At 38.5% G+C, this 20,888-nt stretch overlaps 2 protein-coding genes across 2 annotated transcripts; both read left to right on the forward strand.

The window, feature by feature from the left end:
- The first annotated feature begins 707 nt into the window (after positions 1–707).
- On the forward strand, positions 708–2,037 carry LOC135207678 (dynein regulatory complex protein 9-like). The gene has a single exon (XM_064239519.1). It carries the CDS (start codon positions 727–729, stop codon positions 1,759–1,761), a length of 1,035 nt encoding a protein of 344 aa, XP_064095589.1. The 5' UTR covers positions 708–726; the 3' UTR covers positions 1,762–2,037.
- An 831-nt stretch (positions 2,038–2,868) lies between these two features.
- LOC135207679 (mucin-6-like) lies at positions 2,869–16,082 on the forward strand. Its single transcript, XM_064239520.1, has 10 exons — positions 2,869–3,009; positions 4,610–4,682; positions 5,334–5,477; positions 6,328–6,441; positions 6,918–7,153; positions 7,844–7,975; positions 9,254–9,424; positions 10,181–10,243; positions 14,900–15,005; positions 15,934–16,082. Exons 2-10 carry the CDS (start codon positions 4,610–4,612, stop codon positions 16,044–16,046), a joined length of 1,152 nt encoding a protein of 383 aa, XP_064095590.1. The 5' UTR covers positions 2,869–3,009; the 3' UTR covers positions 16,047–16,082.
- Positions 16,083–20,888: the final 4,806 nt, after the last annotated feature.

Consider the following 20,888-nt stretch of genomic DNA (forward strand, 5'->3'; position numbering starts at 1 on the left):
AGGAGGTAAATGTGTACATCGCTCCGACTCTCAGGAGCAATTGGACTGCAATAAGAGAGAGAGAGAGAGAGAGAGAGAGAGAGAGAGAGAGAGAGAGAGAGAGGAGTTACAAGGACTAGGATGTCTCAAAGACTTGTTAGTCCATCCGAGGAGACATCGTGTGCTCACTTATCTCTAGGAGCAGGTTTTTCTATTCATCCACAGTGTCCTAATGATTTTGTCTAGCTTTCTTTTAAACTCTTCTACACTTGCTGTTTACAACTTCTGGTGGCAGTTTATTCAACGTGTCACATATCTTGTACGTAAAGAAGTTCCCACAATAGGATCTGTTGTAACTCCACAGTTCTAGTTTCCATCCACTATTTCTTGTCTGGTTTTCGTTTAACGTAAATAGGTTACTGTCTACTTTTGTTATGGCTTTCAGTATTTTGAATGTTTCTATTAGTTGTCCTCGCAATCGTCGTGTTTCTAAGCCATACATGTTCAGGGAAGATAGAGAGAGAGAGAGAGAGAGAGAGAGAGAGAGAGAGAGAGAGAGAGAGAAGGCGTAACACGAAGTACAACATCGATCTTAGTTTACCTATAATTTATAGTGCACACATTTTCTATCAGGTATTTCAACCAAAGAAAAATGGGAATGATGTTTACACGTTACCATAGCAACGTCCGCTCGAGTAGAGTCGTATGAATGACATCGGAGGCGGAAATGTGTAAACAGTGTACAAAATGAGTACCGTCTTAACTACCGTCGAAACAGCCGTCGAAGAACACACCCTCAACCCCAAAATAGCAACAGACTTGAGTGAAATAGTGAAGAAGTCGGCTCTCAGCGTCCGTCTCCTGCGGGAATTGCTACCTCGACGTCCCTTCAAAACAGAAGTTTCGATAGACGACACCGACCTGGAGGAGGAGGAGGAGGAAAATGACGAGCATTCGGACACCCTGGCCCTCCGAAAAATCCACGACGACCTCGACTGCATCGAGAAGGTGCTGCTCGACTTATCGGACGAGCTGAGAGAGAAAACTACGTTCGCCTCCCTGGAAAATTACATCGCAACGCAGAAGGACGATGCGCAGAGCAAGGCCGACTTCATCGCCCTCTTCCAGGGGGAGAAATGGAAGGCCAAGTACTTCGAGAAGAGCAACAAGCTGCAGATGCTGCAGAGGGAACTGCGCGCCATCAGGCAGGACACGCAGAAGCTCATGCAGGCGAAGGACGAGGAGATAGCCGAGCTGAGGGCGGACATCGAGAAGCTCACGGACACCAACCCCAAGAGGGAGAACTACGAGGACATGATAGCCAAGGCTCGGGTCGAGAACCTGCAGTTTCGGGTCGAGCAGGAGGAAGAGCGTATCTGCAAGCAGATCGCCCGGGTGGGCAGGGAGATCCCGCAGGAGATCAGGGTCCACGACGCCCTGACAGCCTTCCTGAAGGAGTGCTGCGCGAAACTGGAGGCCAAATCGGCCGAGTGGGACGAGACGTTCCAGGTGGACACCGACGCCAAGAAGGAAGAGGTCAGTGCCTGGAAGGCTGAAGTCCAGAGTAAGAAGAAGGAGCTGGAAGACCTGGAGAAGAAGTACCAGGAGTACTGGGTGGTCGTTAGCGAGTACGAGGCCGCGCAAGAGGTCGAGAGGCTGAAGAGAGAAGAGGCCGAGAGGGAATTCAGGGCGGCTGCCAAAATACAGGCGTGGTGGCGAGGGTACATGGTTAGAAAAGGAATGAGTTCGGTGCTCAGAAAGAAGAAGAAATCGAAAAAATAGTGAAATCGTGTTCATGCATTTAAAAAAATTGGGGAAAAAAATATTTATACAAAAAAAACATTCGAAATAAAGTGAGACGATCGATGATGAACTTATCATTACATATATAAACAAGCATTCAGTGGATTGAGACTGAGCATAAATTAAAGTGAGAGTCAAACTTAAATAAAAAAAATCAGACAGAAATAAATGGAAATAAATATTTATACTTTTACAACTTCCTTGGCTTATCCTAAGCAACAACATTCACTGGTAAGGGGCGTTTCAACATTTTGTACTGCATAACAATAAAACAAAAAACTGAAAAGTTGCTTCCTTAAACCTTTCAAAGGCCTTTTCTTCCCGCAGGCGTCATACCACGAACACTAAATGTGTCATTTTGCATTATTTTCGAAACTGTATTTATATTATTCTTTATCACAACCACTTTTAGATGAAGCAAGGACACCCCCTCGATTAATGTTTGCTTTAAACTAAATTATTTTAGCTCCTATTATTATCTGAATGAAACCAAGACCACCATCAAGGTCAACCCTTATGAATGCTTACATGATCACCCACTAGAATATCCAAGAAATTCATACAAAATCTTTAAGATCCACAAAGGACGACAAATATGTTAGCTATTAACAAGTTATAAACAGTGATCGAAATAATATCTATCCTGCATGCACATGCAGATGTTTGTAAAAACTTCCTTAAAGCAACATATTTGGTTTTCGTTTTGTTATTTTAAAAGCAATAACTTTTAAACCAAATTCTTCTATAAGAAATTATCTTTATATGCACTTGTAAGCAAATTAAATAGGAGAGTCTAATAAGTAATTTACAGATAATATATTTTTTGTTACATTAATAATCATCCAGTCAAGACGACAAGGATAAAAAAAGACGAAAGACTAATGCTTACCCCTTCCTCTTTAACGAATCCTTGATAACTCCCATTGGGTTGCCAACGGTCGTTTTTAAATGAACATTCAGTGAAAACAAGGAAAACTCGGCCCTCTGGTATATGGCATTTAAATTTTCAAAGTGGAGACAGAACTAATTGGCTTGTCCCCTTCCTCTTTCCACGAATCCTTGAGAACTCCCATTGGGTTTGCCAACGGTCGTTTTTAAATGAACATTCAGTGAAAACAAGGAAAACTCGGCCCTCAGGTATATGGCCTTATTTAAATTTTCAAAGTGGGGACAGAACTAAGTGGCTCAAGTGGTTTCCTCATCAGAAAAAATAAGTTCTCTTATAAGGTTAGTCTCTCATAACTTTGCTAGAAGTAAATTAGCTAGATAGTTTTGAGTTTCAAAGTGGCTTGTGTAGTTTTGTTATATAAGTCGTGCATAAAAACCATATTCGGGCGTTTTTGTTGGTTATATTAGTGACTTCATGTGGAAGCTGGTAGACGCCGTGAAACTTTGTAACCTTTCTTGTTCGTCTGTACTTTCTTCATATTTGACACAACCACAAGTACAAATAATGCAAAATTAATAGGAATGAACAACGTAGTACCCACTTTTTTCTATTTCTAGAGGTGAATGATAAAATAGCAAGGCCATTTTCAAGCAAAAAATATCAGGTCTTACTGACATAATTCTTTTATTTCGAATCAAAATTTAGCCTCACAAATCATGTTAAAAGATCTCTGCAAATCGGAAACTATATGTCGGCTGAAGCAACAGTTTCTCGAATTCATTACAGCTCATTTTCTTAGCGAACGTAATGGAATTCTGTCATTGCCAAGTTTATTATCCATCTGATTACAACAATTAAACTGGCGTCCACTCTTTACCCAGTTTAAGTCCGCCTTATATGAAAACCGGCTGATATTTGAAAAACTTATATTTATTAAACCCAAGCTTAAGATTCCCCAAACACAATATTCACGTTCAACTAACTTTTTGGACCAGGTGGTCTGTCGACAATATCTTAATAGATTACACAGGGCGATTAGGCAGTTACTAGGAAATTGATAATTTGCTAAACCTTCGTATAATTACGTGCTCTAAACTTTCCCAGAAAGTAAAAGCTGCAAAACAGAAGCTACAAGCCTAATCGTACGAGTATTAAAGTAACTAGTGGTTAATACGGTCATTTTCTTCAAATGCTCATGGTGAAATCTATAGTTTTTTTGTAACTCGTTACGTTGACTGAAAAATGGCCAAATAATTGGTCATAGTTAACCATGACAGGATGCATATTTCGCGTAGTTTATCACGATCTGAATCAAGCCCGCTACTTTTCCTAGGACAGTTTTACAGAAAACGATAAATCTATTGGCAAACCCCGTACTTACTGTAAATCTATATTACAAGAGTACTCTATAAAATAAAATACTGTAGCACTGTAACACGGGAATATTTTTAGTTGGCTATAGCTACCTCAACTAAAAATATTAGGTTAGCTAACGTACTCGAGCACTAGTAAATTACTTAAGTAATTTGTTTGCTAAACTAGACGGACAAAAACTAAAATTTTAAATTTCATGTAATACGAAACACAGGTTAGATAGTAGCTTAGCAACCATGAAGCCACTATCGTTAATATTGATTTACGAATTGGAACACTTAAGAGGCCTTAGGGACGCTGCAAATAACCTTCAGTGATGCCTACGTGGTGCACTGACGGCAATACCCTCCACCCACAACGGAAGTATACCTTAATGAAATGTCTTTTCCAAATGCAAGAGACAATGTATGTTAATTATACAAAATTAACTTAAGACACCAAATTTTCAATAGGGTTACCTAGTGTCTTGCACAACCAACAATATTAACTGATGTAGCTTATAACTAAGTTTATTACCGACAAAAAACAACTTTTAGACTTTTAACAATTGCTATTTCTTTTCAGATGCTTCTCCAGCCCCGTCCTTTAATTTATGTACTCTCCCTTACCGTTTTTGGGAATGTTAAATGCCAGACAGGTGAGTAATAAGTTGTTCCAGGGTAGTACGTCTATCCATCCCCACGGTTATTATAACAGAGGTTTAAATTTTTACCAGCTGAGTTTTTTTTTTTAGCTTTGTCTGAGGGGTCTAGAAGAATGTCCTAACTAGTAAAAATGTAAACTTATTAAATTCACAAGTTTAATGAAATATGACACTAACGTACGTTACTGCTTGCTGCAAACATGATAAATTCTCAAGGGTAAAAGATGAAAGTATTAAGGTTGAAATTTAACCCAGAATAATCTAAAATGGTTAGAATCATCGGCAGTTATGAAGCAATTTTATTTGCTAAAGTCTAAAACAATAAAAATGTGACCCACTCAAGCAGTATAATTCCATCATAGACTATACAAAACCTATATTATTTCACACACACGATTGGAGTATTTCACACACACGATTGGAGTATTTCACACACACGATTGGAGTATTTCACACACACGATTGGAGTATTTTACACACATGATTGGAGTATTTTACACACACCGATTGGAGTATTTCACACACACGATTGTATTTACACACACACGATTGGAGTATTTCACACACACGATTGGAGTATTTCACACACACGATTGGAGTATTTCACACATGATTTTTTCAACGTCAAATTCTTGCATTGACCAGAAATCTTCGAAGGGTGTTGCTATGGAGATGAAAACTTTCCCCACGGGTCTGCGGTGTTTAGTCATCCTAAACGGTGCTTCCAAATAATCTGCCAGAATGGTCGCCTAATTCCTACGTATGTGAACCAAAAAGGAGACCAGAACTGTGAGTACTTGAGCTAAATCTCTAATGGTTTTTAAATGTCGCAGCTGTAGAACCTCCTGTCCAGCCCAGTAGGTTTTGGTTGGAAGAATGGCTAACGTGCTGGTACACACAAGTTTTTGCGGCAGTCCCTTTTTTCCATAATTATTACCTTGAGATATTAAGTTATGGAACGAAATACAAAATTGTAGACCAAAGGCCAAGCCCTAGGACCGTTTGAAGTCAAAGTGCAGAGGGGGAAACTGAGAGTGAAAGGGTTTTATAGTTGCAACAGGAGGAAAATTTTGCAGTTGAGTTACTCTGGGAACAATTGCTGGGAAAGGGTGGAAAGTAAAATGGATGAAAGCGAAGATGAACGGAGGAGGTACAGTGAGAGTAATGAAAGGGGTTGCAGCTACGGTACTAACCCCACCCCCCAAAAGGAGCTGCAGTATCACAAAACTGTGGGGAGATTAAGCCATGTAGGGAGGACACTACCTAGGTTTTTTTTAATTCTTAGTTTGTTGGCTTTTAAGTTATCCTTTTTGTTAATTATTTTCTGGAAGGAACTAAAACCTGATGGAAATGGGTTATTCGTTTATGAGAAAGTTATTGCATAAGCAAGACAGACAAAACCAACAGTAAAAAAAAATTATGGCAGTTTAATAGAATGGCAACTAAATATATTAACAGCTAATAAGGTAACCCACGCATTAACATAATACTGAATGGGCTGCATATTATGAAATCTGTATCAATATAATTAACAGAAATCAACTTTGCAAATTCTAAACTTCATAAAACTTTATTGCTGGTCCTTAAACATTCTATCTTCCTGCACACAAATGTACCAAGTCGTACTTTTTGTCCCTAGGTTGCGAGTTTAATGGTCGCCTGACACCAAATGGTAAGGAACTTAGTGGTCACTGCATGATAATGAAATGCGAAGCCGGGATCTGGAAGCCGTCTGGGAAAATAGAAGACTGTTGTAAGTACTTGAAAGAAAAAAAACTAAAATATTTCAGCACTCAAGACTTTAAAAAATCCTTCAACTGTAGGCTGTTGTCATTTTCTTAAACTTCAAACTCTTGACATATCAAAATAAACTTGAAAAACTGTCTTATGTTCTCGCTTTCTTAAAGTTTCAATAGTTCACACAGAACTTTGAAAACTTATTTTTTCCCTTAAAACTTTCAAATAACACTTAGCAGAGAACCAAAGTTATCTTTAAAAACGGTCTTAAGTTATATTTTTCTTAAAAGTTCACACAGAACCAAAACGCCTTGAAAAAATAAGGTTTCATTTTCTTGAACTTTCAACAGTTCACACAGAGCCAAAACAAACTTTAAAAAATACTGTCGTTTGTTTTCATTTTCTTGAACTTTCAACAGTTCACACAGCCAAAACAAACTCAAAATAAAAAATAAAAACTGTCTTACGTTCACATTTTCTCGAACTCTGCAGGCAGCCGCTGTTCCCTGTACGACGACCCCCACATCACGACGCTAGATGGCACCAAGTATGACTGGCACAGTCCCTGCAATTACTCTGTAGCTCAGACCTCCTACACCACAGAGCCTGACGTCGGGGTGTTCAGCAAGTTTCAGGGATGCAACGTTATCGCCTCTTGCTTGAGCCAGACCACTTTCAGAAACGACCCCAACACGATCATCACTTTGGACCACGGCGATGTTACTCGGGTGAGTTGTTGGTTGCACAAGGGGTGTTGTGATAGAATTGGCCTTTAAGTTGACTTAAATGTTTCTAATGGTTATTTTAGATGCAGAAATTATCACAAGAAATTCCAATTGTGCAGGGATTTAATTAGCCCATAACTTGACCTCATGTGGTAGTCCTAAAACCGTTATTTTGGATGGAGAATTATCACCAAAAAACGCAGTTGGGAAGGGATTTCATGCAGCTCAAAATTTAATAATAAACATGGCATCCTGGCTGAATATGGGCTTACATTGCCTTGCAAAACATTTCTACATAGACTTAAGAATTTATAAACTACATTGTAATACCCAAATATATCCACTTATTTGTTATCCATTATTTATATTCGAGTAACGAAGAATTTTCTTATCTATTCAACTTATTGCACAACAAAGGTTCGCAATGAATATAGCTGGTGCATGTTTCTTGAGACTTGTATTATGGATACCTGCTAAATTCCTATTTAGATGTATCATACGATGCTATTTAAGTAATTAGTTTTTTAAAAACTTGCAACTAAATTTGATCAGCATAAAGGACATCCAATAACAGATGACCTTAAATCAATCAAAATAAATTCTACAATAACGGTTCCATTAATCTTAGTGAGACATCCCTTATGCGAGTCGAGATATAAGGAAAATCTTAAATTGACCAAACTTCTTCGGCAGGTGAAAGGTAACGGCTATGAGAATTTAGTCCAAAGCCAAGCGAGCCAAGTTCAATCTCAGGATGGGAAGCTACCAGTTTTGGCATGGACGCGCGAGAACTGCATTTTCTTGATGGGATCCTCCAAGCTCTTGGTAGGTAACATTTTTCCCCATAAAGTAATCTTTTTCCACAATAAATTTTCAGTCAGGGTGAACTGTTCCCCCCCATAAACTAAAAGGTAAACTGTCCCCCCCCACCCCCCCCCCACCATTTACTTTCAAAGTAAACTGTCCTTCCCTCCCCCCCCCCCCCCATTAACTTCTTAACATTTTCCCCCCGATGAACTTTTCAGTCAGGTAAACTGGCCCCCCTCACATTAAATTCAAGGTACTGTCTTCCCCCCCCCACCCCACCAATAACCCCTTCAGTAACCTTTTCCTCGAAACCTCAGTCACTGTTCCCCCCCCCACCCCACCCAATAAAACTTCAGGTAACCTTTTCCCTCGATAAACATTTCGTCAGGGTAACTGCCGCCCTCCCCCCATTAACTTCAAGGTAAACTGTCCCCCCCCCCAATAAACTTCAAAGTAATGTTCCCCCCATAAACTTCGAGGTAAACTGTCCCTCTCCACCGCCCCCCCCCCTCCCCCCCCCCAAAAAAAAAAATAAATAAATAAATAAATGTACCCTCTTCATCATCAATGTACCCTCTTCATCATCATGTACCCTCTTCATCTTCAACTCTTTTTGTTTAAAACTATTCACTGACAACTGTACACTTTAGGACAAATTTATATTTCGAAGTGAAATTTCCTTGAGCATTATTAAATAGACTATTCTAAACACTCGGAAGGAGTTGACGTTTTTCTGCTGTAGACAATTGACTTAATACTTAACTTTAGCCAAGCATACACTTTAATGAAAATGCATTTTATTCTCCCAAGTAATGTCTTATTTTCGTCAGTTATCACGCCAGATTTATTTCCTCTCAAAGCTGTCTACAAGAAAAACCAACCAACCATGTAGTCTCTTTATCTCCTTCAATGTCTACAAGAAAAACCAACCAACCATGTAGTCTCTTTATCTCCTTCAATACACACTACCCAAATAAGTGCATTATCCCGTACGCAAAGTGTTAAATATATTGAAACTAATATAAATGTCGGTACAAGTTTCACAAAAATGTTTTGGTCTTACATTGGTATACCTAGTAAGTACTCCTGTACCTGAATTTTTTTTACAGCAAATATATGAAATGAGGGAATTTCACGAAATCATTAATTTCAAATATTATTGTAACACACGAGTATACTGAACTTCACGCAGTGGGAAAGATACTCATTCAGAAAAGTTAAATACCATGATTTTTTTTTTTTTTTTTTTTTTTTTTTTTATACATTATCTTTTATTTTATTATTTTTTTCCCAAAGATACTGCACTGTCCTCATCGCTTGGACATCTGGGCCCATCCATTCCACCTAGAAAGACTCGATGGCTTGTGCGGTCACTACAACGGCGCCCCAGAAGACGATTTCACGGACAGATACGAGAGGGTCCACGCCCTTTCGTACTGGCCAATGGCATTCCCGCATTCTTGGCTGGCAAGTTCTTGAACGTTTTTTGTTCTGCACGATGTCAATTTTTGCATTTTTAGGCTTTTAATCATAGGATTTTGGTACTAATTTTGGGTCTGTTTGGAGCATTTTTAAACAGTATGTGGCTTTATTGGATCTTAAGACCGAAATAAAGGTTGTTACAAATATTTAAAAAAAATAATAAAGTTGTGGGTTTATTGGATTTTAGACCGAAATAAGTTAAAATATTTTTCAAAAAATAATAAAGTTGCTCAAAACTAAGAACATGCACCGATATACGTATGAAGTAACTAATTGGTTAGTTAATTCATACGTAATGTGACGTTTGCAATGATTTAACCCAGTTTGCAGTAGTATCTCATTCAAAAATATCATTCTCACTCATAAACCAAGGTAGTATTTTGCAGAGTTTACTCTATGTAAAATTAGTAATGGTACTTTATAAATCTCTCCAAATCACTGATTCACCATTTTGAATCTTGCTCACCATACCATAACATCATTATTGTACTCTTTAATGCAATGGGCTACCATTCCTAGCACAGAAAGCGGGCAGAATTTAATTATAAAAAGACTACAATTGCGGCAGTATAATTAGTGTTAATTCCATTTGAATACAAAGTGGGTTTTTTAAAGTTCATTTGCATACCGGATACTTTTGTTTTATTTAAAATCTATACACTTCAAGATATTACTTTAAAGGATGAAGAGATTTACTTAAATCCAAATTGAAAGCTTAATTCTGAAAATTAACATTTCCAGGCACCTGAGCAGTCAGACTTCCAATGCGACGTATGGTGTCCGGAATGTTTTGAGGAAACTACGGTAAGTCTCTCTCTCTATTTAAATGAGTCATCACTACTGACAGGAACTTTTAGTAGCTTCCTTACTCAAACCTATTCCTAAATAATTTACCAGGCTCTCGGGAACTTGTTAAAATTTTTATCAAACTCCTCTTCCAAATAGTTTGATTTAATGGTTGTGTTAAACGGTGACGTTCAATGATCTATTTTGTAGTTATTTTTTTTTTTTTTTTTTATAAAATTAACCTTTAAATAAAAAAAATATCATATCACTAAGTGGCTAAGGACCTGCTCGGTGGAAATCTACGCAGATGACCCTTACAATCTGCCTCCAAAGGGGCCCGCTGACCTAAGCCTACCCGCGGTGTACCACACGGCAGAAAATGCCTTCCAAACAGCAAAATCCCTCTCAGAAATAATGGGAAAAAACTCAGAAAAAATCGAGGAGACAAATGATAAATTATCAAGAATCTGGGACGTGATCAAAGGACTGCAGGATTCCCTAGACAGTCTTAAAACGGTGGAAACAAATAATCTCACACGGATCTGGGATGCGATCAAAGGAGTGCAGGGATCGATTGACAATCGCACAGATAGCCACCAAACTCCTATGAATGCGGCATCCAGTTTTTCCTCGCCTCCCAGCAACACGGAAGTGGCTCCTTCACCTGTAGGCCGTTCTGAGGAGACAGTTGGTCCCCCAACCTCCCCTCCCTCCCCAGTGCCTCCGGTGGAAGATAAACCTCCGGTGATGATTACCAGCCCTTGTGATCCTCCCCACCCTATCTCTCCCCGCCAACCCCCCTTCGTGGATGCAGATGAGTGATCTTGAGGGGTCTGGCGGCTGGCAGATACAAACAAGCAGAAAGAAAAGAACCTCTCGTTTGGTCGCTGGACCGGAGCCCAACATTCGAGTTTCACCTCTCCCGACACCTGAGAAGAGATGTCACGTAACAATTCAATATGCGCTCATCGGTGACGCTAGACGCCATAGTGGAGAGAGTCAAGTTTCTCACTGGCTCTGACCCACTTATCTCTCACGAACTCCCATGCAGAAGTAAACATAAAGTGGCTTACAGGATTACCTGCCTATTTCAACACCTCGACGTTCTTAAAGGCGAGAATTTCGGTCCTAATATATTAGTTTCAAGATATAACCTAATCCGGGACCAACCACCCCCAGGGGAACTTACTGTCACTCCAACCAGGGTCATTTCCACCGCAAGTGCCAGCCAACCGCCCACGGCGAGTGACTGTCCACTCCCCCTGGATAACCCCCCATCCACCCAAATGATCAGCGCATTCATCTCCCATCTTCGTGAGTAGCCATGGATGCATTAAACATAATCTCTTGGAATATTTTTGGCCTCAAGCGGAACATTCCTCTCCTAAACATGCTCTGCAAAAATTTCAACGGCATCATTGCATTGCAAGAAACGCTCCTCTGGCCTCATGACCTTGCCATCTGCGATTCAATTCATGAAGACTTCAGAACCTTCTCGACTTCATCGATGCAAGTTACAAATCAAATCATAGCCGGTCATCCGAAAGGGGGACTTTCTTTCCTGTGGCACAAATCGTTAGACAATATGATAAAGGTGATGACCTACAGGAGTGACAGATTGCTGGGGCTTAAAGTGACAGTAGGGAACTCTAAAATCCTAATAATTAATGTTTATATGCCATGGGAAAATAACAATAATTTTGATCATTACTGCATGATCCTAGGGGAGTTACACAGTATTATTCAAGATTCTCCTGCTGATCATATTTGTATAATAGGGGACCTTAATTCTCACCCCACAAAACAATTTTATAATTAACTTACTCGCTTCTGTCAAAATCATGCTCTCCAAATTAGCGATGTAATGCTCCTCCCTCCCTCCCTCCTACTCGTATGTACATAATAGAGCGGACGCAATTACAACCTCCTGGCTGGACCACTGCATCACATCTCCACAACTTCATGATTCTATTATGACCTGCAATATTCGCTACGATCTTGCAACGGGCTACGATCACATCCCATTACAACTGTCATTCAGTACCCCATCCCTCCCTACCGTGAACCCACTAACTGACCGCCCACCAGCGGTTAACTGGGAGTTTAAAAACCAACAGAAAATCAGATACTTTAGGGCGACCACGGAAACCAGGTTGCGGTCAATAATTCAACCGGCTGACGCCTTACTGTGTACCAACCACAAATGTAGAAATGACCACCACAAGAGGGATCTGAATGAATTCTATTCGAACATAATCTCCGCTATGCTTGCTTCGGGCAGGACTGCCTATAGATTTCGTCAAGGTAATTCTCGTAATATACCTGGTTGGAATGACTTGGTTAAGGATCTGTATACATACTCACGAGAAATTTTTTTACTGTGGAGGCAAAATGGCAGCCCGAGGGAAGAGGACACTGCATTACTAATGAGGCAGGCGAGAGCGCAATTCAAACTTGCTCTTAAGCACTGGCAGGTTAAATGAAAAACACTAAGAGCCGATGCAATGTCTAGAAACGTAGAATCTGGTGATTACCCTCGTCTTTGGAAAGATATCCAGTCCTTAAATCCCAAAACTAAAAAGCTATCACAGAGTAGGGGAAGCAGTCGGAGACGAGGCTATCGCAAGGATGTGGGGTGATCACTTCAACAATATCCTGAATTGCATAAATGATCAGGATTCCCGAAGCGAGGTAGATAACCTCCTTAATGACATTCAATTTCATTTTGCAGACCGTATTACGTCAGGTAACATCAGCGATGCCATAAACAGCATACCTAATAATAAATCGCCCGGCTGTGATGGTCTTCCCGCAGAGGCTTTCAAATTCTGCCATCCGATAATTTACATTTTGCTAGCTGCCTTATTCAATGCGTGCATAATTCACCAGTTTCTTCCAGACTCCCTACTCTTAGTTCACTTGATACCATTAATCAAAAACAAGCTAAAGGATGCAGCTGACCCTGGCAACTACCGGCCGATTGCAATTCACAACGATCGCATCGAAGATACTTGTCTGTTCTTCTTGTGAGACTTCTCCCCTTTCTACACACCACTGACAACCAGTTCGGGTTTAAAGCAAACCACTCAACCGACACCTGCATCTACATTTCCCCATCAGTGCATGGCCTCCAACGACTCATCGACACTTGCCGCCAATATGCAGAGGAATTTGATATAATCTACAACTAAACCAAGACCCAGTGCATGTCGCTGCTCCCGAGATCGCTTAAGCATATTGCAGAACCACAAATTTTCCTCGGAAACCATCGGCTGGAATTTGTGCGCAAATTTCCATATTTGGGTCACATTATTACCGACGACCTAAAAGATACGGCAGACATTGAACAGAGGCGCCGTAAACTATGTGCAACTGGCAACATGATTGCAAGGAGGTTTGCCTTCTCACACCGAGACTTGAAACTGCTGCTCTTCCGCTCGTACTGCTACAGTATCTATGGGTGTTCCCTCTGGACGAACTATACCCGAGAGACCATGAGACGTATCACTGTTGTGCACAATGACATTCTGAGACGCCTCGCAAACACTCCACGCTACCACTCCGCCACACAGATGTTCTTAGAAAACCACCTAGACAATTTAAAAATCATTGTAAGGCGAACAATGTCCAGCCTGGCAACCCGAGTGAGAAACAGCGGCAACTCGCTCACACAAAGCATCCTAAGGAGTGAAGCAAGAAGATCTAAATTGTGGGAAAGATGGGAAAATGAGGCCTTTGTCCCCTAAGGGACTTAATCTCTGTATTAGCAAGATGTCATCTGCAGATTTTGTCATTATATTTATTGCTGATATTTTATTTTTTCATTATTTCTGTGATTACTATCAAGTTAGTTTTTTTTTTATACATTAAATTTATGTATTTAGCCCTCTGGACCTGACTACTGTAACCACCTAAGGTCTCTAGTTGAAATTTAAGTTATATAATCTGTGCACTAACTGTTATAACTCACAATGCATTTTTTTTTCTCACCAATATTATTACGTTTACCAGTATTATGATTACTATCTTTTATGCTACCTCAGCTATTTTGTGGACAAGTGTCGATTACTAATTTTTCCTATCATGTTGACTCATATATCTAGATTGTGTATGTTACTCTGTATTTTGTATATTCTTTGTATATGGCCCTGAACCGAAATAAAGGATATTATTAAATCCTCTTCCAAATAGTTTAATAACTCTTATTGTATCTGATATGTCACAAACGGTTTACGTTCAATTATGTATTTCGTAGTTAGTAATTTTTCGTAGAATCAGCGTTGATGAAAAGTTTGGTTTTACTAGTGATTGTGGTAACAAAATTTATGTAACTCAATACATAGATCCTTAACAATTATTATTCTACATAAATTTGAACGCCATTTGAAATAATTTAACTACTGGTAAAAGTAACTTGTGAAATATCCGGATTATTTAAGACACTACCAATAATGTCACTTCCCACTTGAGGCGTACTGTAAACATCAATTTAAAATGCTTCCTGAAGCCTTCCTCATGTATTATTTCTTCCTTTTTACTCTCACGCCTAGCTGTCCATCTCCTCTAACATTCCCCCAACAGAGCCTTTTGGAGTCACGCCTAGCTGTCCATCTTCTCCAACTTACATTTCCCTAACCGAGCCTTTTGGCCTTCTATAATATACTTTCTTTCTAGGTCGACCCCTGTCGGGCAGCTCCTGAACGAAGGAGGTACTTCGAGGCATTGTGTAGGGAACCCCTGAAGCATCTCCAGGGCACGAAGGACTTCGACCATTACATGGGTAAGGATGTGACTGTTTCCAAAAACCACATGCAGTAATATGATAGGGGTGTGTAGGTTTTTATGGGAGGGATGTGAAGGTTTTTATAAAAGTGATGTGTAGGTTTTTATGGAAGGGGGGGGGGGGATAGGTTTTTATGAGGTGTGCAAGTTTTTATATAAGCGATGTGTAGGTATTTATGAAAGGGAGGGTTGTGTTTTTATGATAATGGCGGGTTTAGGTTTTATTTTATGAAATGGGTATGTATGTTTTTGGTGTTTCAACGTTTTCAATGAAAGGAGTGGAGGTTTTAGTGAAAGTGGTTCAAGTTTTCAATGAAAGCTGTTTGGCTTTTTTCTGAAAGGGGCGTAGGTTTAAATTTTAGCTGGGAGGTGTGGTTGTGGAAGTTTAGGTTTAAATAAAAATGGTGTTAAGTTTACAAGAATGTTTTTACTGAGAGGGGAGTAAGTTTTTAAAACATATTGTAACCTGATCATGACAAACTATGGTGTCAATTCTCAATCTATAAACTCGTTCATTATTGCGATCGAATTTGAGGCAGTTAAAAAAATTTTTTTTTAATTAATTGGAATTTTTAATTCATTGGAATTCATTCTTCCATTCCAGCTTTCTAATGTAGTTTTTTGTTCCAAAGAATTGACTTCTGTAGAGGTGTTAAAAATTAGCAAAAAAAAAAAAAAGAATGTTTTTTTTTCTAAATTTATATTAACTAAAAGTTAGAAAAACCTTTCTACTAAATGTATATTAACTAAACATTACAAAAACACGCTTTTTCTAAATTTATATTAATTAAAAGACGCTTTATCTAATTATATTAATTAAAAGACGCTTTATCTAAATTTATAGTCCCTAAACTTTACAAACCTTTTTTTCTAAATTTATATTAACACGAAGTTCACACTGCTGATTGAAAGTTTCCTATTGACAGAAACTTGCGCTTTTGACTTGTGCGCCATCTACCAGCGTGGAGGCAACGAAACTAACGCCAGGAATTGGGTGAGAGACGTTGAGAGAATGATCGCAGTTGTCAAAGATTTGTAATGAGTTGTAACGAAAATAATATACTCTTCAAAATGACTGGGCCTTTTCATTTGTACAATGTCCGGCTTCACAACCTGAAGTTACTAAATTGCTCTGTTTCAGTACCTGAAGTTTGTGTTGCACAATTCAGGTTGTCCTGTTTCAGAACCTGAAGTTTGTTACACAATTCAGGTTGTCTTGTTTCACAACCTGAAGTTACTACATTGCCCCATTTCAATAGCGCCTCAGTGGCGTGGTTGGTTAGGTGTTTGCTTCTCACCTCGGTGGTCGCAGGTTCGATTCTCGGCCATTTGTGGTAGTGGCTGCGGTCAACGGATCAGATGCGGTAGTGTGTTGCCTAATCTACCTTGAAATCTCCATTAGAGCTGACAAAACTGCGAGGATGCAAAGGAAGACATTTCCTAAACTCTGCCCCAACACTTAACAAATAATCGTAAAAATCAGTTCTGCTATTTACGGGAAAAACTTTAAGGGAAATACTAAGCATAATAAGTTTTAGCCATTGTTAGCCAAAGGCCAAGTGCTGGGACCTATGAGGTCATTCAGTTTCTAAAGGAAAACTAAGCAGCTGCACTATGAAACTACTTTTAGGAGGGGGTGGAAAGTAAGATGAAAGAAATAAATATGAATGGAGGTACAGCGCAAAGAAAAAAAAAAAAAAAATGAAAAGGGCTGCAGCTAGGGGACTAAGGAACGCTACAAAGAACATTCGGGTAATGCCTACAGTGTACCGCATGAGGTGTACTGACAGCATTCGCCCCCATCCCCCACGGAGGGGGAAATAACAAGAACACGAAATGTACGGCACTTAACTCATAACGAAATGTGGAAGTGTGCTGATGATTAAGGACGACTACAATTTCAAATTAAATCCTGCCCAAACGAGGTAACTTACGGGATATGTCCCCAAAATCGTATTAACATAAATACCTTTTAAAATTTGGTAAGATACTTGGGTTGCTCATGGTCTTACACCATTTGTGGTCTGATGGTGGTATCACCAATGCGTATACACGCCAAAACAAAAACCTTTTGAAATGACTTAAGAAGATGAGGGAATGAAATCTATGTGGAATTTGGGCACTATGGCCCAGGAGTCCATTCGCTTTCAATTCAAAGAACAATTACGCAGACAGGACATAATTTAGTTCTGGAGCCTTAACCTAGTATGGAACTAAAGCCGAAATTTTAAAGAATTCAACAGAAGCAGAGAATGAAATGAATCCTCTTAATGTCTGATATTATAGAAATAAATCCCACAATCGCAAAGATACTAACAGCACATTAAGAGCAATTCGTTCTGAAGCCTTCACTACGTATGGAACTAAAGAGAGCAATTTAAAGAATTCTACAGAAGCAGAGAATGAAATAAATCCTCTTGGATGTATTATATTATAGAAATAAATCACAAAATCCCAAAGATACTAACAGCATTTGAAGGGGCATAAAGTGAACATTCCGTCTCTCGTCAAACACGAACTTGATAAGTTGTAATCCTACCCCCAAACTAATGGTTTTTTCCAATCTGATACCAGAAGTAGAGCATTTTTATAATAACGGAAGCCACAAAGATTGATTAAAAGCAACTCGATATCCGTGACATCTCCCCAGTTGTGTTATGCAACGTGTTGACTGAAGGGGAGTGATGTAAATGTAACCACAAATAAGAGGCCTAATTAATTAGTCGCAAAAAAAAGAAAAAAAAAACTGATGATACATCTGCTACCTTAACGAGGCTTGGCAACCAACTACTAGAATCCGATTAATTGGCAGTTCAGTCATTTATGCTCCGTATAATTTGAAGGTGACATTTTTCACTGATAAAGTTACAGATTCCAAGACCATAACCTGTTTAAAAACTAAAAAAAGACACTAGTATTTTAGCAAGAAATTCTCTCTCTCTCTCTCAAACAGAAAATATTCGTCCTCCTCTGACGTCACCAAACACTGATGCTTTAGCAATTACATTATTCCCAGGCAACGTTCAACATCTTACCGACAAACATCCCACAAAACAGCCACCAAGATCTATGACGAAAGACATCGCTAATGATCAGGGATAAGTGACATCACTTTACAGTACAAACATTATACCTGGCTTCAATTTAGCATCAATACATGGTAGTAAAATGCTTTTAAGTATAGAAAAAGTATTAACTGCTAAACAACGCCTTGTGCTAACGTTCTTGGGTGCTCTAAACGAAATAAATTATTATTACGATTATTAAAAACAAATAAATATCCATTTGGAACGCATCAATAGCAAGCCTCACCAGAACAAGAATAGAAAACCCGAATATTGACAGAAAACGGAAAAAAATATCAAGAATTGCAACGAAGCGAACAAGCGAGAACTATTTACACAAAAACCATGACTTTAGCATTTAAGCAATAGGTAAATTATCACAAATATCAAAGGCTGCTGTACGTATCTCATGAGGGTAATCAAGTAACCCCTTATAAAAACTAGAACGCATCTTTGTTGACTGCCTTTCAACCTGAAGACGACCTGGGTTAATTACGTGAAAGCCGTGTCATCATCCTATTTGATTTTGATGCTAAAATTCCTAAGTTTTTATTTAGTTGTGGAACAGGTTTTTCGGTCTTTGGAACTGTAACCCTACCAGTGGAAAAGGTCAACTTCGATTCATCTTCTACGGGGAGGAGAGAGAGAGAGAGAGAGAGAGAGAGAGAGAGAGAGAGAGAAGGAATCCTCCCACTGATAAATTTAGTCATACTTTGATACAGTGAGAATATTTTATCGATATAATTCCCGTTACCCTGAGAGAGAGAGAGAGAGAGAGAGAGAGAGAGAGAGAGAGAGAGAGAGAGAGAGAGAGAGAGAGAGACGTTAACATTAATAACTGCGTCAGAAAACCGGGAAGCGAAAGAACCAAGAGGCCACTCATTACCTGACTAGATGCCAGTGAACAAAAAAAAAAATAAAATAAAATAAAAAGTAAAAAAAAAAATAAAAAAAACTATTTTCCTCGATTGGTTCACGAAGCTTTTACGCGGAAAAGGTTCAAACGCCCCAACGAAACTATGTTTCACTCTTGGATCAGTTAACGAAAGACGCAAATAAGGAAACGAGTCCTTTTCTAGTTCCAAAACCACTGCTAGGATTGTCCCCCTCAAAAAAACTCGAACGTCACCTGGCATGTAAACAAAGAGATAATAGGGTATTCTTGCCCATAAAGCTTACAAAAAAACAACCAACCAATCGGAGACGTGGTATAGCGTTGCGGGAGATTAGCTGGCATCCCATATTATAACCTTGGGGCAAGACTGCAGTCTGGTCTGGTCTGGTCGATGAAAAAGGGACCGTCCCGTGAGGGCAGACGTCAGATCGCTCTCAGAACTCGACGAGGATGGACAGTCGACTTTGCTCAGTAAGACGGGAACCATTCTTAACCTTAATTCTGTTGGGCTTCGATTTCTTATGATTTCCACTGCTAGGTTTTCATAATGGCTGTGACTTCTTCCACAATTACCTTTTAGTTCTGCTATCTTGTGATTTCTACTGTTAGGACTTCATAATGACTGTGATTACTTCTGCAATTACTTTTTAGTTTTGCATCTTGTGATTTCTACTGTTAGTGCTTCGTAATGACTGTGATTTCTGCTGCAATTACCTTTTAATTTTGATATCTTCTAATTTCCACTGTTATTTCTTCACACTAGCTGGGATTCTTTCGTGATTTGCAAGGCTCTAAAATCTTAACTTACGTGGTTTTAATTTCTTGTGATTTTTATTGCTATTTTCATTGTACTGGCTGTGATTTCTCCAGTGATCGCTTATTGATAACGTTCTAAAATTAACGATTTTTATTTTTTTATCTTCCGTGGTATTTGTCATTTTCTAAAATAAGCGTTGTGATTGCTAAGGCTTTCCAGTGTTAGTACTTTAAACTTCCATTAAATATAAGTGTATGTATTAAGTTAAAAATTACTAACTCTCTCATGTGATATGATTGTGTTTTTTTATCTCTAAAATAAGCGTTGTGATTGCTCAGGCTTTTCAGTGTTAGTACTTTAAGCTTCCATTAAATAAGTGTAATTACGTTTAAAAATGTACTGACCTCATTGAATGGATTGATTTTAAATCTTCCTTTTTTTTTAAGTCACGATAAAATTCCACTGCAAGAAACTGTTACCAAGATCGAGTACTAAAAACTTTAACGTCAACAAATAAATACTTAGCCTTATTATTCCGTCATTAAAGTTTCTTGAGATCAAATACAAAAACTTATTATATTGTTAATTATTGTTCTACAGGAAATTTAGGGATGTGGGAATAATCCTTCATTATGATAAATAAAATCACGAGTATCTGCATAATCCTACATATTAATTATTATGACAACTCACGTAGCATGGTACAGTCCTGTACAATAATTATGGATGTCTATTTCCTGTATTATATATATACTATATATTATATATATCGATATATATATATATATATATATATATATAGATATATATATATTCTGTTGTTAAGTACTACTCCGAACTTGAAGAGACTGTATCAGTGAATTATTACCAGAATGATTAAGTTCAAGATTCATAATCAAATTCGCAAAATACTTATTATCTATACAAACTTATTTAAGAAATATATTTAACCACACATTTTGCATGTTTGAGTTACAAATACAATAATCTCATTTTTAAAACATTATATTATCACAATGCAATGCAATGTACATTCAACATGACTGCTAGAACTACTATATCTAATTGATTCCAATATACTGAAAGGTACTTGAATAAGCTAAATAAATTACTTGTACCTGCTTATTGGAACAATTAAGAATGCTATATGCCCAACAATATAAT

This window comes from Macrobrachium nipponense, chromosome 34 (assembly GCF_015104395.2).
Source record: "Macrobrachium nipponense isolate FS-2020 chromosome 34, ASM1510439v2, whole genome shotgun sequence".
Taxonomy (NCBI): domain Eukaryota; kingdom Metazoa; phylum Arthropoda; class Malacostraca; order Decapoda; family Palaemonidae; genus Macrobrachium; species Macrobrachium nipponense.